Source organism: Setaria viridis, chromosome 1 (genome assembly GCF_005286985.2).
Source record: "Setaria viridis chromosome 1, Setaria_viridis_v4.0, whole genome shotgun sequence".
Classification (NCBI taxonomy): Eukaryota; Viridiplantae; Streptophyta; class Magnoliopsida; order Poales; family Poaceae; genus Setaria; species Setaria viridis.
This window is the reverse complement of record NC_048263.2, coordinates 1976835-1990562: the sequence shown is the minus strand read 5'-3', so window position 1 is coordinate 1990562 and position 13728 is coordinate 1976835. Positions and strand designations below refer to the sequence as shown.

The following is a 13728-nucleotide window of genomic DNA, read 5'->3' as shown; positions in this document are numbered from 1 at the left end:
CCACCATGCCCCGCGCTGCCGCGCTCGCCCAGAAATGAGAAATTCCACCACCAGGACAAACCAACCGGTGGTTGCGCTTGCCCACGCGCCGCCCGCCCACCCTCACGGCACGGACCAGACGACCCAACCTCCGGAGTACTACGTACACCAGGCGTAATCATGCGCCGCGCTACGAATAACCGAGACACAGGATAACCGACAGGTTTCAATTCAACAGCCGCGACGACGTGCCTCCGTGCACTCGCAGCAGGTTCGGCCGCGCCGGCGCCACCCCAAGGATAGAGCAGATAGATGCCCATGCCGCCACGCCGGGACGCCGACCCTGGACCCGACCTAGCGTGGCGCCGAGGGAAATGGACGACGGGCCGAGCTAGATTCCGTCGCCCCCACCCACGCGCGGACGGCCACAATCATCCGCACGTTTACCGCCGCTGTGGACGCGCGCGCGCTGCTGCTGGCTTGGCTTGGCTTGCTTTGCTCCTACTGCCACTGCCAGCCAGTAGGCAGTAGTGGCCAGTGGCAGTACCCCCACTCGGCCACTGATCAGCCTGACAGATAACACTGTTCCTCCTGCCGCCCGATAGCTAGCTGCACATCATCTTCTGTGCCAGGAGGTGGTGGGATAGGCATGGCGGCGACGCGGCTGCTCCTCCTGATGGCGGCGGCGCTCGTCCTCCTGGTGGCGCGCGGCTCCGACGCGCAGCTCTCGGCGGGGTTCTACTCGGCGAGCTGCCCCAGCGTGCACGGCGTCGTGCGCCAGGTCATGTCGCAGGCCGTCATGAACAACTCGCGCAGCGGCGCCGCCATCCTCCGCCTCTTCTTCCACGACTGCTTCGTCAACGTGAGTATAGCAAAAATCGTTCTGCATTTGAAATCTGATTTGGGCCACGTTCGGTATGTGATTAATCGCACTGCAAATTAAATGCGCAGGGCTGCGACGCCTCGCTGCTGCTGGATGACACCCCCACGACGCCCGGCGAGAAGGGCGCCGGCGCCAACGCCGGCGGCTCCACCTTCGGCTTCGACCTCATCGACGACATCAAGACGCAGGTCGAGGCCGCGTGCCCGGCCACCGTCTCCTGCGCCGACATCCTCGCCCTCGCCGCGCGCGACAGCGTCAACCTGGTCAGTCCGTCTGCAATCTCTCTTCCCATCCCCTACTCTCACATTTTTTAGCAAAGCGACGCCACGCCATGCCTCACTCCATGTAACAACGCGACGCAGCTCGGCGGCCCGAGCTGGGCGGTGCCGCTCGGCCGCCGCGACGCGACGTCCCCGAACGCCACGGGCGCCGCGACGGACCTCCCGGGCCCGGACTCCTCCCTCGACCGCCTCGTCGCCGCCTTCGCCGCCAAGGGCCTCACCTCCCGCGACCTCGCCGCGCTCTCGGGCGCGCACACGGTGGGCATGGCGCGGTGCCTCAGCTTCCGCACCCGCGTCTACTGCGACGACAACGTCAGCCCCGCCTTCGCCTCGCAGGGGCGGCAGCTCTGCCCGGCATCCGGCGGGGACGCCACCGCCGCGCCGCTCGACGCGTCCACCCCAGCCGAGTTCGACAACGGCTACTACCGGAACCTTGTCGCCGGCGCCGGGCTGCTGCACTCCGACCAGGAGCTCTTCAACAACGGGCCGCTCGACTCGCTCGTGCGGCTCTACAGCGCCAACGGCGCCGCATTCTCGTCGGACTTCGCCGCGTCCATGGTCAGGCTCGGGAACGTCAGCCCGCTCACGGGCTCCGCGGGGGAGATCAGGATCGACTGCAGGAAAGTGAATTCATGATCTGCATACACGATGCTAGCTTGTTGCTAATTCATTGCTGCAATGGATGATAAAGCATGCTATGGAAATGGAGTACAAACGAGCCAATTCATTAGCAGACAGATAGTAACTACCTGTACGTCAAATTTGTAGAGAGTTCTTGTTTGTTCAGAGCTAATCTACGCATACATTTTTTTCTTTGGGAAATATAATGTGCATTCTTTTATTTTACTTTTACTTCAAAATTAGTAAGAGCACTAGTAGTCATCAGTAACAGAGGCCATTGCAGAGTCCACTTTTCTCAGATATCCAACGAATTGGAGGCTCATTAATTCTTTTTTGACTGAAAGGATTCCTCATCTTACAACTGGACGAATAAGTTGAGCCGCTTGAAAGGATTCCTTCGCCTGTTGTCCATTAATACAGGCGCTGTTGAACAAAAGCATATCTCCAAGCTGTCCAAAACCTCGCGTGTGCGGCTTTGCGAGCAGCCTGAGTGTGAGTGAGCAGCGTCCGTCAGTGAGCGGACCACTGACCCACAAACCCCAAGTGCCCGTGATAGAATACAAGGATCCATCCGGCAGAGAGATTGGCAGGAAAGACGAGAATTCCGGCGAGACGCGCACGTCGGGTCGGGCGTGATGCGGTTTTTGAATGCTTCTAAAACCTTTGGAAAAGGACTTGCCAACAAAACAAAATCCGTACAAATCGTCTCTGCTTGGTTGTGCTGTGTCAGTGCGTAGTCTCCAATTGGTTCCCGGCGCATGGACGAGCAAAGTTAATTTCTGCAGCGCTTTACTTTGCCCATCCATCCTCTGATCCCTGCTTCATGCCATGCCCGTCTAATGCGTCATTTGGTTAATAAACATAGCAGGCTAGCAGCCTACAGCTTAAAACGCAGAGAGCAACATCAGCATGGCAAAGACGGTGCACGCAGTGAAAAAGCACAACTGAGAAGTTTCAAAAGCGCAATGAACATTGTTATTTCTTGTTTCTTACATTTTCATTTGTTTTCCTATTCTGATCCTCATAAAACAACATTCAACTTTTTTTTGCCAAACTCATTAAACATTTGGAAAAAAACTAATTCAATACTTAGAAAAACTAGTTCAACATTTTTTTTTAAAAAAATGTTGAAATAGTATATCACCAATGTTGAAAACAACATATTCAAAATGTTGAGACATCGAAATGTTGAAATGCGAAAATAAAAAATTTGTAATAACATATTGGATCATTTGTTGCATTAATTCAAACAAATACTACGATTCAAACCGATTTGAAATCGGATATATAGTTGAAGAGACGAGCATTTAAAGTTTGAAATTCGCTAACATCACGTCTAACTCCCTCCTATGGTATTGTGCCAGCTGTTCCATGCATGCTGGTGACTATCTGCTCGACCATGTAATTATATCTTGCACGAATCTCAAACAGTAAAAAGTGAAAAATACTTTCGAAAGTTACATAGGATTCCGGGCCAACATGACAGCCACCCGCGGCCCACAAAATGGGTAAGAAAGACAGAATTTCAAGGCCACCAAGGAGGACCGTCCCGGCAAAAACCGAGGTCCCGTACAGAAATAAGCAAGGTCAACTAGTGATTTTTTTATAATAAACTTATTCATAGTTTTTTTTCTGAGGTTGAGTTCATTCCCCTATCCTTTGTTTTTTTTCTTACACTTTTGGTGATCAGAATCATATTTTCTAGTTGGTCTGCAGAAGATAAGGCTTCGATTAGAAATATTAGATATTTAGACCATTTTGATGCGCATGTATAAAAAAAAAGGCAAAAGCTTGTTATATAGTCCATGTGAAGGAATTGATCAATCGAGTAAAGAAAAGGAAAACTATCTTGCGACTAACTTGCTTGTCTTCTGACTGTGCAACTCAGTAAGTGAGTACGTCCCATCCAGAAACAAGAAGGTCTTAAGGAATCAAGTTCCACGACTCCAGCCTCCACTATGGTGGTGGCGTGATGAAAAACTTTGGGATTTGGCATTGCTTCAGAGAGCCAAATGACAAGGAGAAACATATTTTGAGCTAGGGATTAGTAGGTTTGATTAGCTTTGATAAATGGAGGTCCTGTACCGTCGCACGGGTCGCACACACTTAGGGACGGGCCTGGGCCCTCCTAATCAACAACATGCAGGTCTTCGTGGTTTAGAAGCCCACTTTGGGTTTAGTGCAACGGAACAAGTCTATTTTCCACGTGTCATTCACTCAAAAAAAATCACCCATGAAAAGTATTGTGTTCATCTAGATAAGCACTTTGTATAATGTAAACAATAGATATTAAAGACTTGAGGTATTTGGTACCATGTAAATCACCTCTTCGGTGTTTTGGCACCATGCCGACTTGCCGAGCAGGTGGCAACGATGTGGCACTAGCTCAGCACACAAATCTTGAACTGTAGGCCCCATCTGCCAAGTTCTACTACTGAAGAGAGCTTCAGTTGAGAATTTAACCATGTTTCCCGTTACAGATTTTGAATGAACTTAATCCAATATTCTAAAAGGTCCAACTTAAAACAAATAAAATCTAATGTATCAAACCTCAAGTCTACCAAGAAATTTATTTAGAGCAATTACATTGCTATATGTCAACAGTCTCATAGATTACGTCTCATAAGTTAAATTGTAAGACTACGAGACAACTCAACAACCATTGTACGAGTTATTATTACCATGCAACTCATAATATTTATTTTTTCATATATACAAATTAAATTAAGAAATTATATAGCTCTAGTAGACAACTTATAAGACAACCTATTGTACGGGTTGTCTGTTGAATCATCTCAAAATTACGTGTCAATGTATGAGACCGACTATTAGATGATACTAATGTACTCGCTCTTAAAGGTGACAGGATAGTTTGACAGGATCCATACCTGTTTCCATAATCCAGGGACGATATAGGAGCACAGAGGGATTGTTTGAGTGACTGCTGTATACTTGTACCCCGAGCCGGGATCGCCATGACAGACACGCGGGTGCCGTGCGTCACTGTGCTTTCGAGTTTCGACGGGTCGGCGCCACCCATCAGCTGGCCACAGGCAACGAGCAACGCGCACGGTCTCCGTCTATCTCTGCCCATGTAGTCTGTACTCTGTAGAGCGTCGATACTCGTATCCGGTTCGGCTAGGCGGGGATAGCCGCCAATGAGGAGACAGACAAATACGGCAGGCCGGCCGGTGGGAGCAGTGGCACTGCCTTGCACGGAAGGCTGCGCGGCCGCACACGGTCGCGCACAGTGCTCGCCAGCGCTGGCCAGCCCGCAAAAGCGCAAAACCCCTACGAGGCTGCGACCCACACCCACCCGGGCCCCGCGTCAATAACTGCCGGATCCGCGCGCGCCACCCGTCCGATCCCACGCGCCCGCCGGCCTGCCACTGCCATCCCCGGTGCTCGCGCCAGGAAACTTCTCCGCGCACGACGCACCTGACCGGCCAGCCGGCCCCCGGCAGGCAAGCTTGGGCGGTTGGGCCCTTCCCGTTACTGGCAATGCAGCGCCGGCCTCTGCTGCATCGGGGCAGACTAGCGGTACGTGACACCCGGCTCCGGCGTGCGCGCCCTCGCGGAACCGCCAATCCATGTCCATCAATTCCTTTGCTCCTGCCGCCGCTTGAACCACACGGAAAGCAGGTGACTACTCATCAGTCATCACAGGGGATGGCACGGCAACGGCAGGCATGGCGTCCAAGCGAGGCAACAGTTCGCCGCCCGGTGCTCACTTTCCAGAACACGCCCGGCCGTGGCTCGCTCACTCACAGCCCACGGCGCAGCCCATTCCGCGTGCGGTCAACCGACCACGACGACCCGCTACTGCCTCCCTCTCTGGATGCGTATCTCCATCTCCCCGTCGTCATGAATGCCCATCAGGCCATCACATTAAGCCCAACACTACAAATACCAGCACTCCAGCGCCACCTTTGCCGCCACTTCAGTTCGTTCATTCCTCTCGCACACTGCCACCTCCATCGATCACCCAAGCAAGAAGGTTGCTCAGCTGATCGAGTGCTCAACCATGGTCGCTTCGTCCAGGGTCCTCCTCGTGCTCGACCTCGCCCTCCTGGCCGCCGTCTCGTGCCTCGCCGGCACGGCCGCGGCGCTGTCGACCGAGTACTACAACAAGCGCTGTCCGTCCCTGCAGCCGACGGTGCGGTCCGCGGTGGCGCGCGCCGTGGCGGCAGACCCGAACGCGGGCGCCGCCGTGCTCCGCCTCTTCTTCCATGACTGCTTCGTCAACGGCTGCGACGCCTCCGTGCTCCTCGACGACGGCACCGCACCCGGCGAGAAGGGCGCGGGACCCAACGCCAACTCCCTCCGCGGCTACGAGGTCATCGACGCCGCCAAGTCCGCCGTCGAGGCCGCCTGCCCTGGCGCCGTCTCCTGCGCGGACGTCCTCGCGATCGCCGCCCGCGACGCCGTGTCGCTCCTGGGCGGCCCCTCGTGGAACGTGCGGATGGGCCGCCGGGACGCGCGATCCGCCAGCCGCGACGCCGCCAACGCGAACCTCCCCGGTCCGGGGTCCGGCCTGCCCGCCCTCGTCGCCGCGTTCAAGGCCAAGGGCCTCTCGGCGCGCGACATGACGGCGCTGTCGGGCGTGCACACCGTCGGCCGGGCGCGCTGCGCCGAGTTCCGCGGCCGCGTCAACGCGAACGCCGGCGAGGCGATCAACGCCACGTTCGCCGCGGGGCTGCGCGGGGCGTGCCCGGCGGCCGGCGGCGCGGACGGCGCGCTCGCGCCGCTGGACCCGGTGACTCCCGATGCGTTCGACAACGGCTACTTCCGGGCCCTGGTGGAGCGCCGCGGCCTGCTGCACTCGGACCAGGAGCTCTTCAACGGCGGGTCGCAGGACGCGCTGGTGAGGAAGTATGCCAGCAACGGCGCCGCGTTCTTCAGCGACTTCGCCAAGGCGATGGTGAGGATGGGCAACCTCGCGCCGGCGCCCGGGACGCCGCTCGAGGTCAGGATCAACTGCCGGAGGCCCAACTAGGCTCTGTTGCTTTTGGGAGGAAGCGAGTCGGCGAGCAAGTCGACAATGCAGGATTTGCTCGAGGATAAATAGAGATGATTATGCATTGTACAAGATGATCGTGCAGAAACATATGATAGGATTTGTAGCTCGATTCGTTCGTTCATCTGTTCATACCCCAACAGAAAGAGAAGGTGTTTTAGTCTGAGATGAATGTGATTAAATCGTGGATGCTTCTGTGCGTGCGCGCTGCGGTGTTTGGAGATGCTGGGGATCCGGGCGCGCCGCGCGGTTGCGTGATGGGCTCTGAACTGGGGCGCGCATGGGCATGGCGACGGCATGGTGCAAAGTGCAACACAGTCGGGTGACAGCTACCTGAGGTCGGCGGCTTGGGGTGATGTGTGCTGTGTCCCGTGTGGCCGTGCCCGTGTACCGTGCTCGCTGTCAGCTGTCAAAGCGCGTGAAGCCGCTACCGTCGGCAGGTGTTTTGCCTGTTTCATCAGTTCCACTTCCACGACGTGGGGTGGTGGCCTGGTGGGGCTGTCGGGCGGAGCCCACACGTGCCGTGCGTGGGTGGGGGCAGCAGGCCAGCAGGAGGAGAGAGGAGAAAAGAGTAGCCAGGCCCAATGGACGGAGGCCTGCCATGCGGTTTCGTTTCACTCTCTCTCTTTTGCAACGAGCGATTGGCTGCAGAGAGCACAGGAAGCAGGAAAAATGACACAAATCAGATAATTTGCACTATAATTTTTCATTTTCTCCACTTCCAACCGATTCGATTTATTGCCTTTTATTTCTTCCTTTTATCTCCTTGCAGCGTTCCAGTAGGAAATTGAACTTCTTCAGACGCAGGTTTTACATTGGTACACCGTCGACGGCTCGTTTGTTTCCTCTGCTTCGTGCTATTAACATCTGACCATCTGCTGTCGGCTCGTCAAGTACCGATCGATCGTTCGTCTGCGGTTCGTGTACATAGAAGCGCTACATAAAGGGAGCCTCTGAAGCTCTCAGATCGATCGATCGAAGGCTGATCAGCATGTGGCATTCAGGCGCAGCGTGCCCTCCCGTGGCCATGGATGAACCTCGCGTCGTCCTCCGTGTACACGTGCGTCTCCTTCAGCAGCCTGCATCTCATTTCAGATTTCACCGGCCTGTGTCCTCGCAATTCAACCGCGTGCAGCTCAAATCTTTTATAAGAGATGCTGGCTACTCACGACTGGTAGACGCTCTTGTTGAGGGTGGTGGAGGAGATGAGGGACTCCCCGCTCAGGTACGCCAGCTCCCCGTCCACCCTCTCCCTGATCCTCTCGTCGATTTGTTGCGCCGTCAGGACGAACGGATGATCCGATGCCTTGCAGAAAAATGGTCGACGCAGCGCAATCAAATGAGAAACATTGCAAATCAGAACCTCAGTGCAAAATCAAGCGAAAGTCGCATGTACCATGACCCATCCCCAGGTGTCAGCGAACGATGGCACATGAGCAGTGTATGCTTTCACATCTGTGATCAGAGCCAGGCGCACATGTTCAGTCGATCAGTTCAGACAGCCAGTTCGTCTACCCATCTTCAGTACGTATTCATGTATGACTCATGCATGAGAGCTAGTTAGCAGGGTACTCACACTTGAAGACGTGCCTGAGGGTGTTGTAGATGGAGGAGAAGACCTCCCTGTGCGTCAGCACGCCGGCCGGCCCGGCCTGCGTGACGAAGACGCCGCGGCCGTCGCTGAGCCTGGGCTTGACGACGTGCTCGTAGAAGGGCTTGGTGTAGAGCTGGTAGCAGGGCCCGCCCTCCACGGGGTCCGCGAGGTCGCCCACGATCACGTCGAACCTCTCCCGGCTCCTCTCCAGCTCGGCCCTGGCGTCGTCGATGACGAGGCGGAGCTTGTCGCTGGCGAAGGCGGCCCGGTTGGCGGCGCTCAGGTGGGTCCGGCAGAAGTCCACCACCTCCTGGTCTATGTCGCACATGACGACCCTGTGGACGGTGCTGTGGCGGAGCACCTCCCTCGCCGCGGAGCCCTCGCCGCCGCCCATGATGAACACCGTCTTCGGGCTGCACGCCACGCATGCATTAGAAATTTTATGTGTGTCCGTGCGCAAGGAACAGAACTGCTAGCTGATCGACGAAGGGATATAATTGATAGCTGCTCTCAGTATAGTACTTTGGGTGGAAGAGAAGGGGTGGGTGGATGAGCGACTCGTGGTAGATGAACTCGTCCACCTCCGCGCTCTGCATCTTGCCGTCGATTATCAGAGCCTGGTACGGTGGATGGATCATCAGCCGATCAAACAAGGTTCAGACGCAACATGGATGTGTACACTCACTGTACTGCTAGAGTGCTAGCTAGTTGCACAAGCAAGAACAGTAAATGTATAGTACATGTATATAATATATTACCTTGCCGAAATGCTTTGTGTCGATGAGAGCTATCTCCTGGTACTTGCTTGCCCCTCGATGAAGCACACTTGACCATCGCACGACGCAGGACAGAACATATGCAATCCGTGTAGAGAAGAATAAACATTCTGTCTAGAATGACGTACTCCAAGACAATTTCAACAGGTCAATTTTCTCCTATGTGTTTTCCTCTTTTGTGCCAGCAAGTAGAGTAACATGGACTTACAGTTTGCCAAAACTAGTACTAGCCCTATCAACTTTGCATACTTTACATGCACGTGGATAAAATCTCTCTAGATGAAAAACCACATCAAAATTATTTTTTTAGGGACAGCGTGCAGATTAAATCACACGGCCGGGCATGATGCACAGCCATTTCGTCGGAGATGATCATGCACGCATATATTATATTATTATTACCTGTTGATAGCGTAGCAGAGCTTGAGGTCGTCGTCGATCTCCTCCTCGAACCACTGGCTCTCCTCTTCACGACGCGGCTGCTGCTTCGCCATGGCCACCCTGCTCTCGTACCCATTCGTCTCCAACCCGCCGTTCAACTCACCAACTCTGCCGTAGTCCTGCACAGCTCCCACCATCTTGTCGATCGCAACAAGCCAACAATCACAAGAAATCTGGCTAAGATCAGCAAAATATGCTACCGAGCTACGAGTAAGCTTTAGGTGTCAATGCCGATGGCAATGGCCTCTCGACGGCTATTTATAGGATAGGGGGAGGAACCGGCCGGCAGGCATGGTACAGGGGCAAATCCTCCTGGAGATCGAGATCGAATGGGGGCGACCACAGCGCACAAGGGGGCAGGGACATGTCACATGATGCTCAGCACGATACGGCATGGAGGTGCACCATGATGGAGACGCCAGTACATGCACTGCACCGTGATCCTCTGCAACTGCAACGGGTTCCTCGAATCCTCTGCAACTAACGTGTGTTTGACTGCAGTGGACGCGGTGCGGTTAAGCATTTTGCAGTGGCTCGTGTGCTAACGCTGTGAACTAACTTGATTTTCGAAGGATGCAGTTGACGTCGATAAATAATTTAAAAGTTTATTTTAGCATGCAATTCAAATCTGATCCAGTTGTGGTTTAATTTCTAGATATTACACTTTTCGTGGGATTTTTTTTCTTTCGAACACCAGGACTGCACTTTTCGTTGGATGAAAATCGTTATTCTGTTCCATACATCACACACATCATGCATGGACACTTTAATTTAGTATTTTCTATATTAACAATGGTAGGCATAGATAACTTAGAAGCATATAGGGGTATACATGGAGATATCACTACAAGAAATCTTCCGACCAGTGACGAACCAAAAAGTGTCATAAACACGTTTTTTGTCATAAACTATGATTTATGATGTGGGAGAGACGAAAACCTTTTATCATTTGTCGAGCGTCATAAACCACAACTAGTGACATTCCTTATTTCGGTGTGTTACTAAGATAATGACGAATGAAAATTCGTCCCACATGTCATCATAAAACTATTTCGAAGGTTGCGCCACGTTGGACAAGAATCCAACGCGGCTCCGATGTGGCAGGGGTGTTATGACGATTTCGGTTCATCACAAATTAGTCCATGTAAGAGCCTTTATGAGCCTTATTTTGTTGGGCCATTTTTAGCCCATTTTAGGATTCCGCGCTATTTTTTAAACCGAAAAATATTTGTTGCACACCATATTGGGCCTTTTTTGGGCCCTAACCCATCTAACAAAGAATCATTATTGCATTTCGTAGTACCATATTGGGCCGTTTTTTCAGGCCCTAGCCCATTATTGCATTTTGTAGTGCCATATATTCAATTTTGGCTGCTGATCACCATCACAATCACAGATATAAAAATAGCTCATTTCTAACTTTCATATTGTTCACATCACAATCAATGAATAGTTTACCAGCAACAATAATGCAACATAGAACAAGTTCAGCATCAATAATGCAACATACAACAAAAGTCTATCAGCAACAAACAACAAGTTCACCAGCAACACACTTCAGTTGAGGGAAGGATTCACGTGGTTTTGACTGGTGCTGAAGTGAATCAGGCTAGAAATCAGAGTATGCAACTGCTTTGTGGTGTTCTTCAAAGCTTTGAGCTCTTCTATCTGAGACTTCAATGTTGTTTCTTGCGTTTCAGCCCTCAATCTCAGTGCACCCATCTCGGACTCCTGTTCAGCAATCTTTTGCCGAAGTTGTGCCCCCTTTTTCTTATTCTCAAGATCAGCTTGAATTTCTTCTACCTGTTGCACAATACCAATCCTAGTCCTTTTCTTTGAGGGTGGATGAATGCCAGCAACCTCCTGAAATATCCTAGATTGGACAATCAGCCACTGCTTCAGCAGCAGTCTTTGGTTGGTCGTCTCTACGTTGTGCGACTATTTGTTCCATCCGAGCCTAATAACAGAAAGAAAATGAAAAGTCTCACAAAAGTACTCACAAATATTTCTAGTATTATTGTTGCAAAGAAGAATGCAAAGTAAATAAGTACTTACAATGGTTGCCTGTATTAGAGCGGTGTAGCTATTTTTGCTGCAATCGAAGTTCTTGAAAAGATCTATTGGAGTTGGGTCTCCTTCAGCATGCTTCTCCCTCTAATATGATGTGAAAACAGGCATAAACTGTTAGCTTGGAACAAGGAGCATGAGCAGGTTTATCAAATAAAGTACACAATAAAAACTTGACTTGTTCAATTGCTTACCACAACATAAGCCTGTGCAACATAGCTTCTAGATCCTAAGCGCTGAGGATACCTGACCGTCCCACGATTAACGGTGTTTGTACTACACCTCTTCTTTACAATAATGAACACTCGTGTAAGATACATGAATAAGAGGAATAAATCAGTACATGCAAATGCGCTATTGGCAAGTTCAAGTTCTATCATACCAGGTGAGGTGGGCTAGATCACATCGTAATCAGATCGTTCAACTGGTCATCATTTTGTGTTGTCACATGAGATTTGGTTGGGACTTCATTTGCTGGAAGATCATTGAAGAACTTTTTCTTGACCCGGTACCTCCCCTGTCTCTGTTGTGACTTGAGCATGTCAGTGCATCCCTCTATGACAGATTGAATGGTGGTGTCAATATCAAATTGTCCCTATATTAAGCACAACACAAGAGTAGTCAGAAAAATGGATGAAAAAGAAAGGATGCAAAGAACTACGGTAGTAGATGAGTCGATATATACACACTGCTAATTTGCCAATGCAAAGAACTACTTTAGTTCGTTTTTCTAATGATAGGTGTCCGCAATTTAGATGCAAATTTAGAGAGAATAATTTCGTATGGATTCTTTCTTTTATAATGACATAGGTGGATAACTTAGACAAAATTAGAGGGTTACTTTAGGTTATGTGAGGTGAGTAATGTAGTTATAGTTTAAGGGGTTAGATTAGAATATTTTATAATGGTAGGGGTGGATAATTTTTTTGAAAACATAATAGATGAAATGGTTATGATGATTGAATCTACATAATTGATGGCAAGATGTTTATGATTTTGTAAGAGTTTCGATGTGGTTTATCTATTTTTCTAACACGTCTCATGAAGATCAACATGGAGGCTTCAAAAGAATTCTCAATGCTGAGAGATCTCATCATCATATTGTACCTCGGTACTACTCCGTCTTTTTCAAACATACTCGGTACAAAATTCAAAGATAGACTATGGTTCTAATTTCTTTACAATACAATATTTGTAGCACCAATAGCATTTTCGCATGTCAATTTAAGATACAATTTTCATATAACAAAATGTATATCACCATAAGCCTAGTTGTTTCTTGAAAATGCTCCTTTAGACATATCACATATCATGAAAGAGAGCACTACATTTTAGAATATTTTCCTCTCCGATCATGCCTTGTCTACACAGGGTCTGTAGATACACGCAGTGCTCCTCGTCCTTGCAGAGGATCCGCAGCTGCAGCTGAGGCCGCGAGTGGACGGTAAGCACGCCAGCACCTGGTTTAAGCGACTGAGTGCCACTGCCGCTGCGGATTGTCAAGCAAAGAAGCTGCATTGAGCTAGAAGGGAAAAGGACAAAAGGGGAATGGAGACTCGTTTCAAAAAAGAAGGGGGGAATGGAGACACAAACACAACAAAAAAGGCATTGGAAAGTTGAAACCAATTTTTTGGGGGATACCACTACTAAACGGTATCTTTGCCTCACGCATGGGCCATATTTTTGCTAGTATATTCTCATAAAACGTTGCTGAGTAGAAATAGTTAATTACTTTGGAATAAAAAGACGGAATACTACTACTAAACAGTTGCTCGCGATATGCTTGATTGGCAAAACGTTTCTTTTATTCTGAGTGTAGTTTCATGAACGAAACAGCTAAAGAATGTCCAAGGTATCTGGTTTCAAGTGGCGACCACTGGTTTCTTTGCAAATTCAACGCACTTGTCAAATGAAGGGATGAGTTCTCCCGAGTGGGGGCACAAAGCCCATCTACCTAGATAATCCATGATCTCGTATCAAAAATGAAAAGCACGCAAAATCCAAGAGCTGTCATTTCCTTAGCCACACTGGCAGGAGCTATCCCTTCCCATTGGATTCAGTCCCACTAA

General features: G+C 50.7%; 2 protein-coding genes across 2 annotated transcripts; one reads left to right on the top strand and one right to left on the bottom strand.

The window, feature by feature from the left end:
- Positions 1-383: 383 nt before the first annotated feature.
- LOC117847316 (peroxidase P7) lies at positions 384-7002 on the top strand. The gene is made up of 4 exons (XM_072293841.1): positions 384-841; positions 931-1125; positions 1225-1767; positions 6332-7002. The coding sequence occupies exons 1-4, from the start codon at positions 629-631 to the stop codon at positions 6758-6760; spliced, it is 1380 nt and encodes a 459-aa protein (XP_072149942.1). The 5' UTR covers positions 384-628; the 3' UTR covers positions 6761-7002.
- A 466-nt stretch (positions 7003-7468) lies between these two features.
- On the bottom strand, positions 7469-9881 carry LOC117841448 (thermospermine synthase ACAULIS5). The gene is made up of 7 exons (XM_034721813.2): positions 9554-9881; positions 9134-9200; positions 8898-8992; positions 8358-8788; positions 8178-8236; positions 7951-8087; positions 7469-7860 (listed from the first exon to the last, which is right to left on the bottom strand). The coding sequence occupies exons 1-7, from the start codon at positions 9727-9729 to the stop codon at positions 7782-7784; spliced, it is 1044 nt and encodes a 347-aa protein (XP_034577704.1). The 5' UTR covers positions 9730-9881; the 3' UTR covers positions 7469-7781.
- Positions 9882-13728: the final 3847 nt, after the last annotated feature.

What these genes read in the sequence shown, in the direction of transcription:
- LOC117847316 (XM_072293841.1), top strand. Translation starts at nt 629, where the DNA reads ATGGCGGCGACGCGGCTGCTCCTCCTGATGGCGGCGGCGCTCGTCCTC. An exon ending in TCCACGACTGCTTCGTCAAC is followed by an intron (nt 842 to 930) that starts GTGAGTATAGCA and finishes TTAAATGCGCAG; the next exon opens with GGCTGCGACGCCTCGCTGCT. An exon ending in CGCGCGACAGCGTCAACCTG is followed by an intron (nt 1,126 to 1,224) that starts GTCAGTCCGTCT and finishes AACGCGACGCAG; the next exon opens with CTCGGCGGCCCGAGCTGGGC.
- LOC117841448 (XM_034721813.2), bottom strand. Translation starts at nt 9,729, where the DNA reads ATGGTGGGAGCTGTGCAGGACTACGGCAGAGTTGGTGAGTTGAACGGC. An exon ending in ACACAAAGCATTTCGGCAAG is followed by an intron (nt 8,993 to 9,133) that starts GTAATATATTAT and finishes CCACCGTACCAG; the next exon opens with GCTCTGATAATCGACGGCAA. An exon ending in ACACCTGGGGATGGGTCATG is followed by an intron (nt 8,088 to 8,177) that starts GTACATGCGACT and finishes TTTTTCTGCAAG; the next exon opens with GCATCGGATCATCCGTTCGT.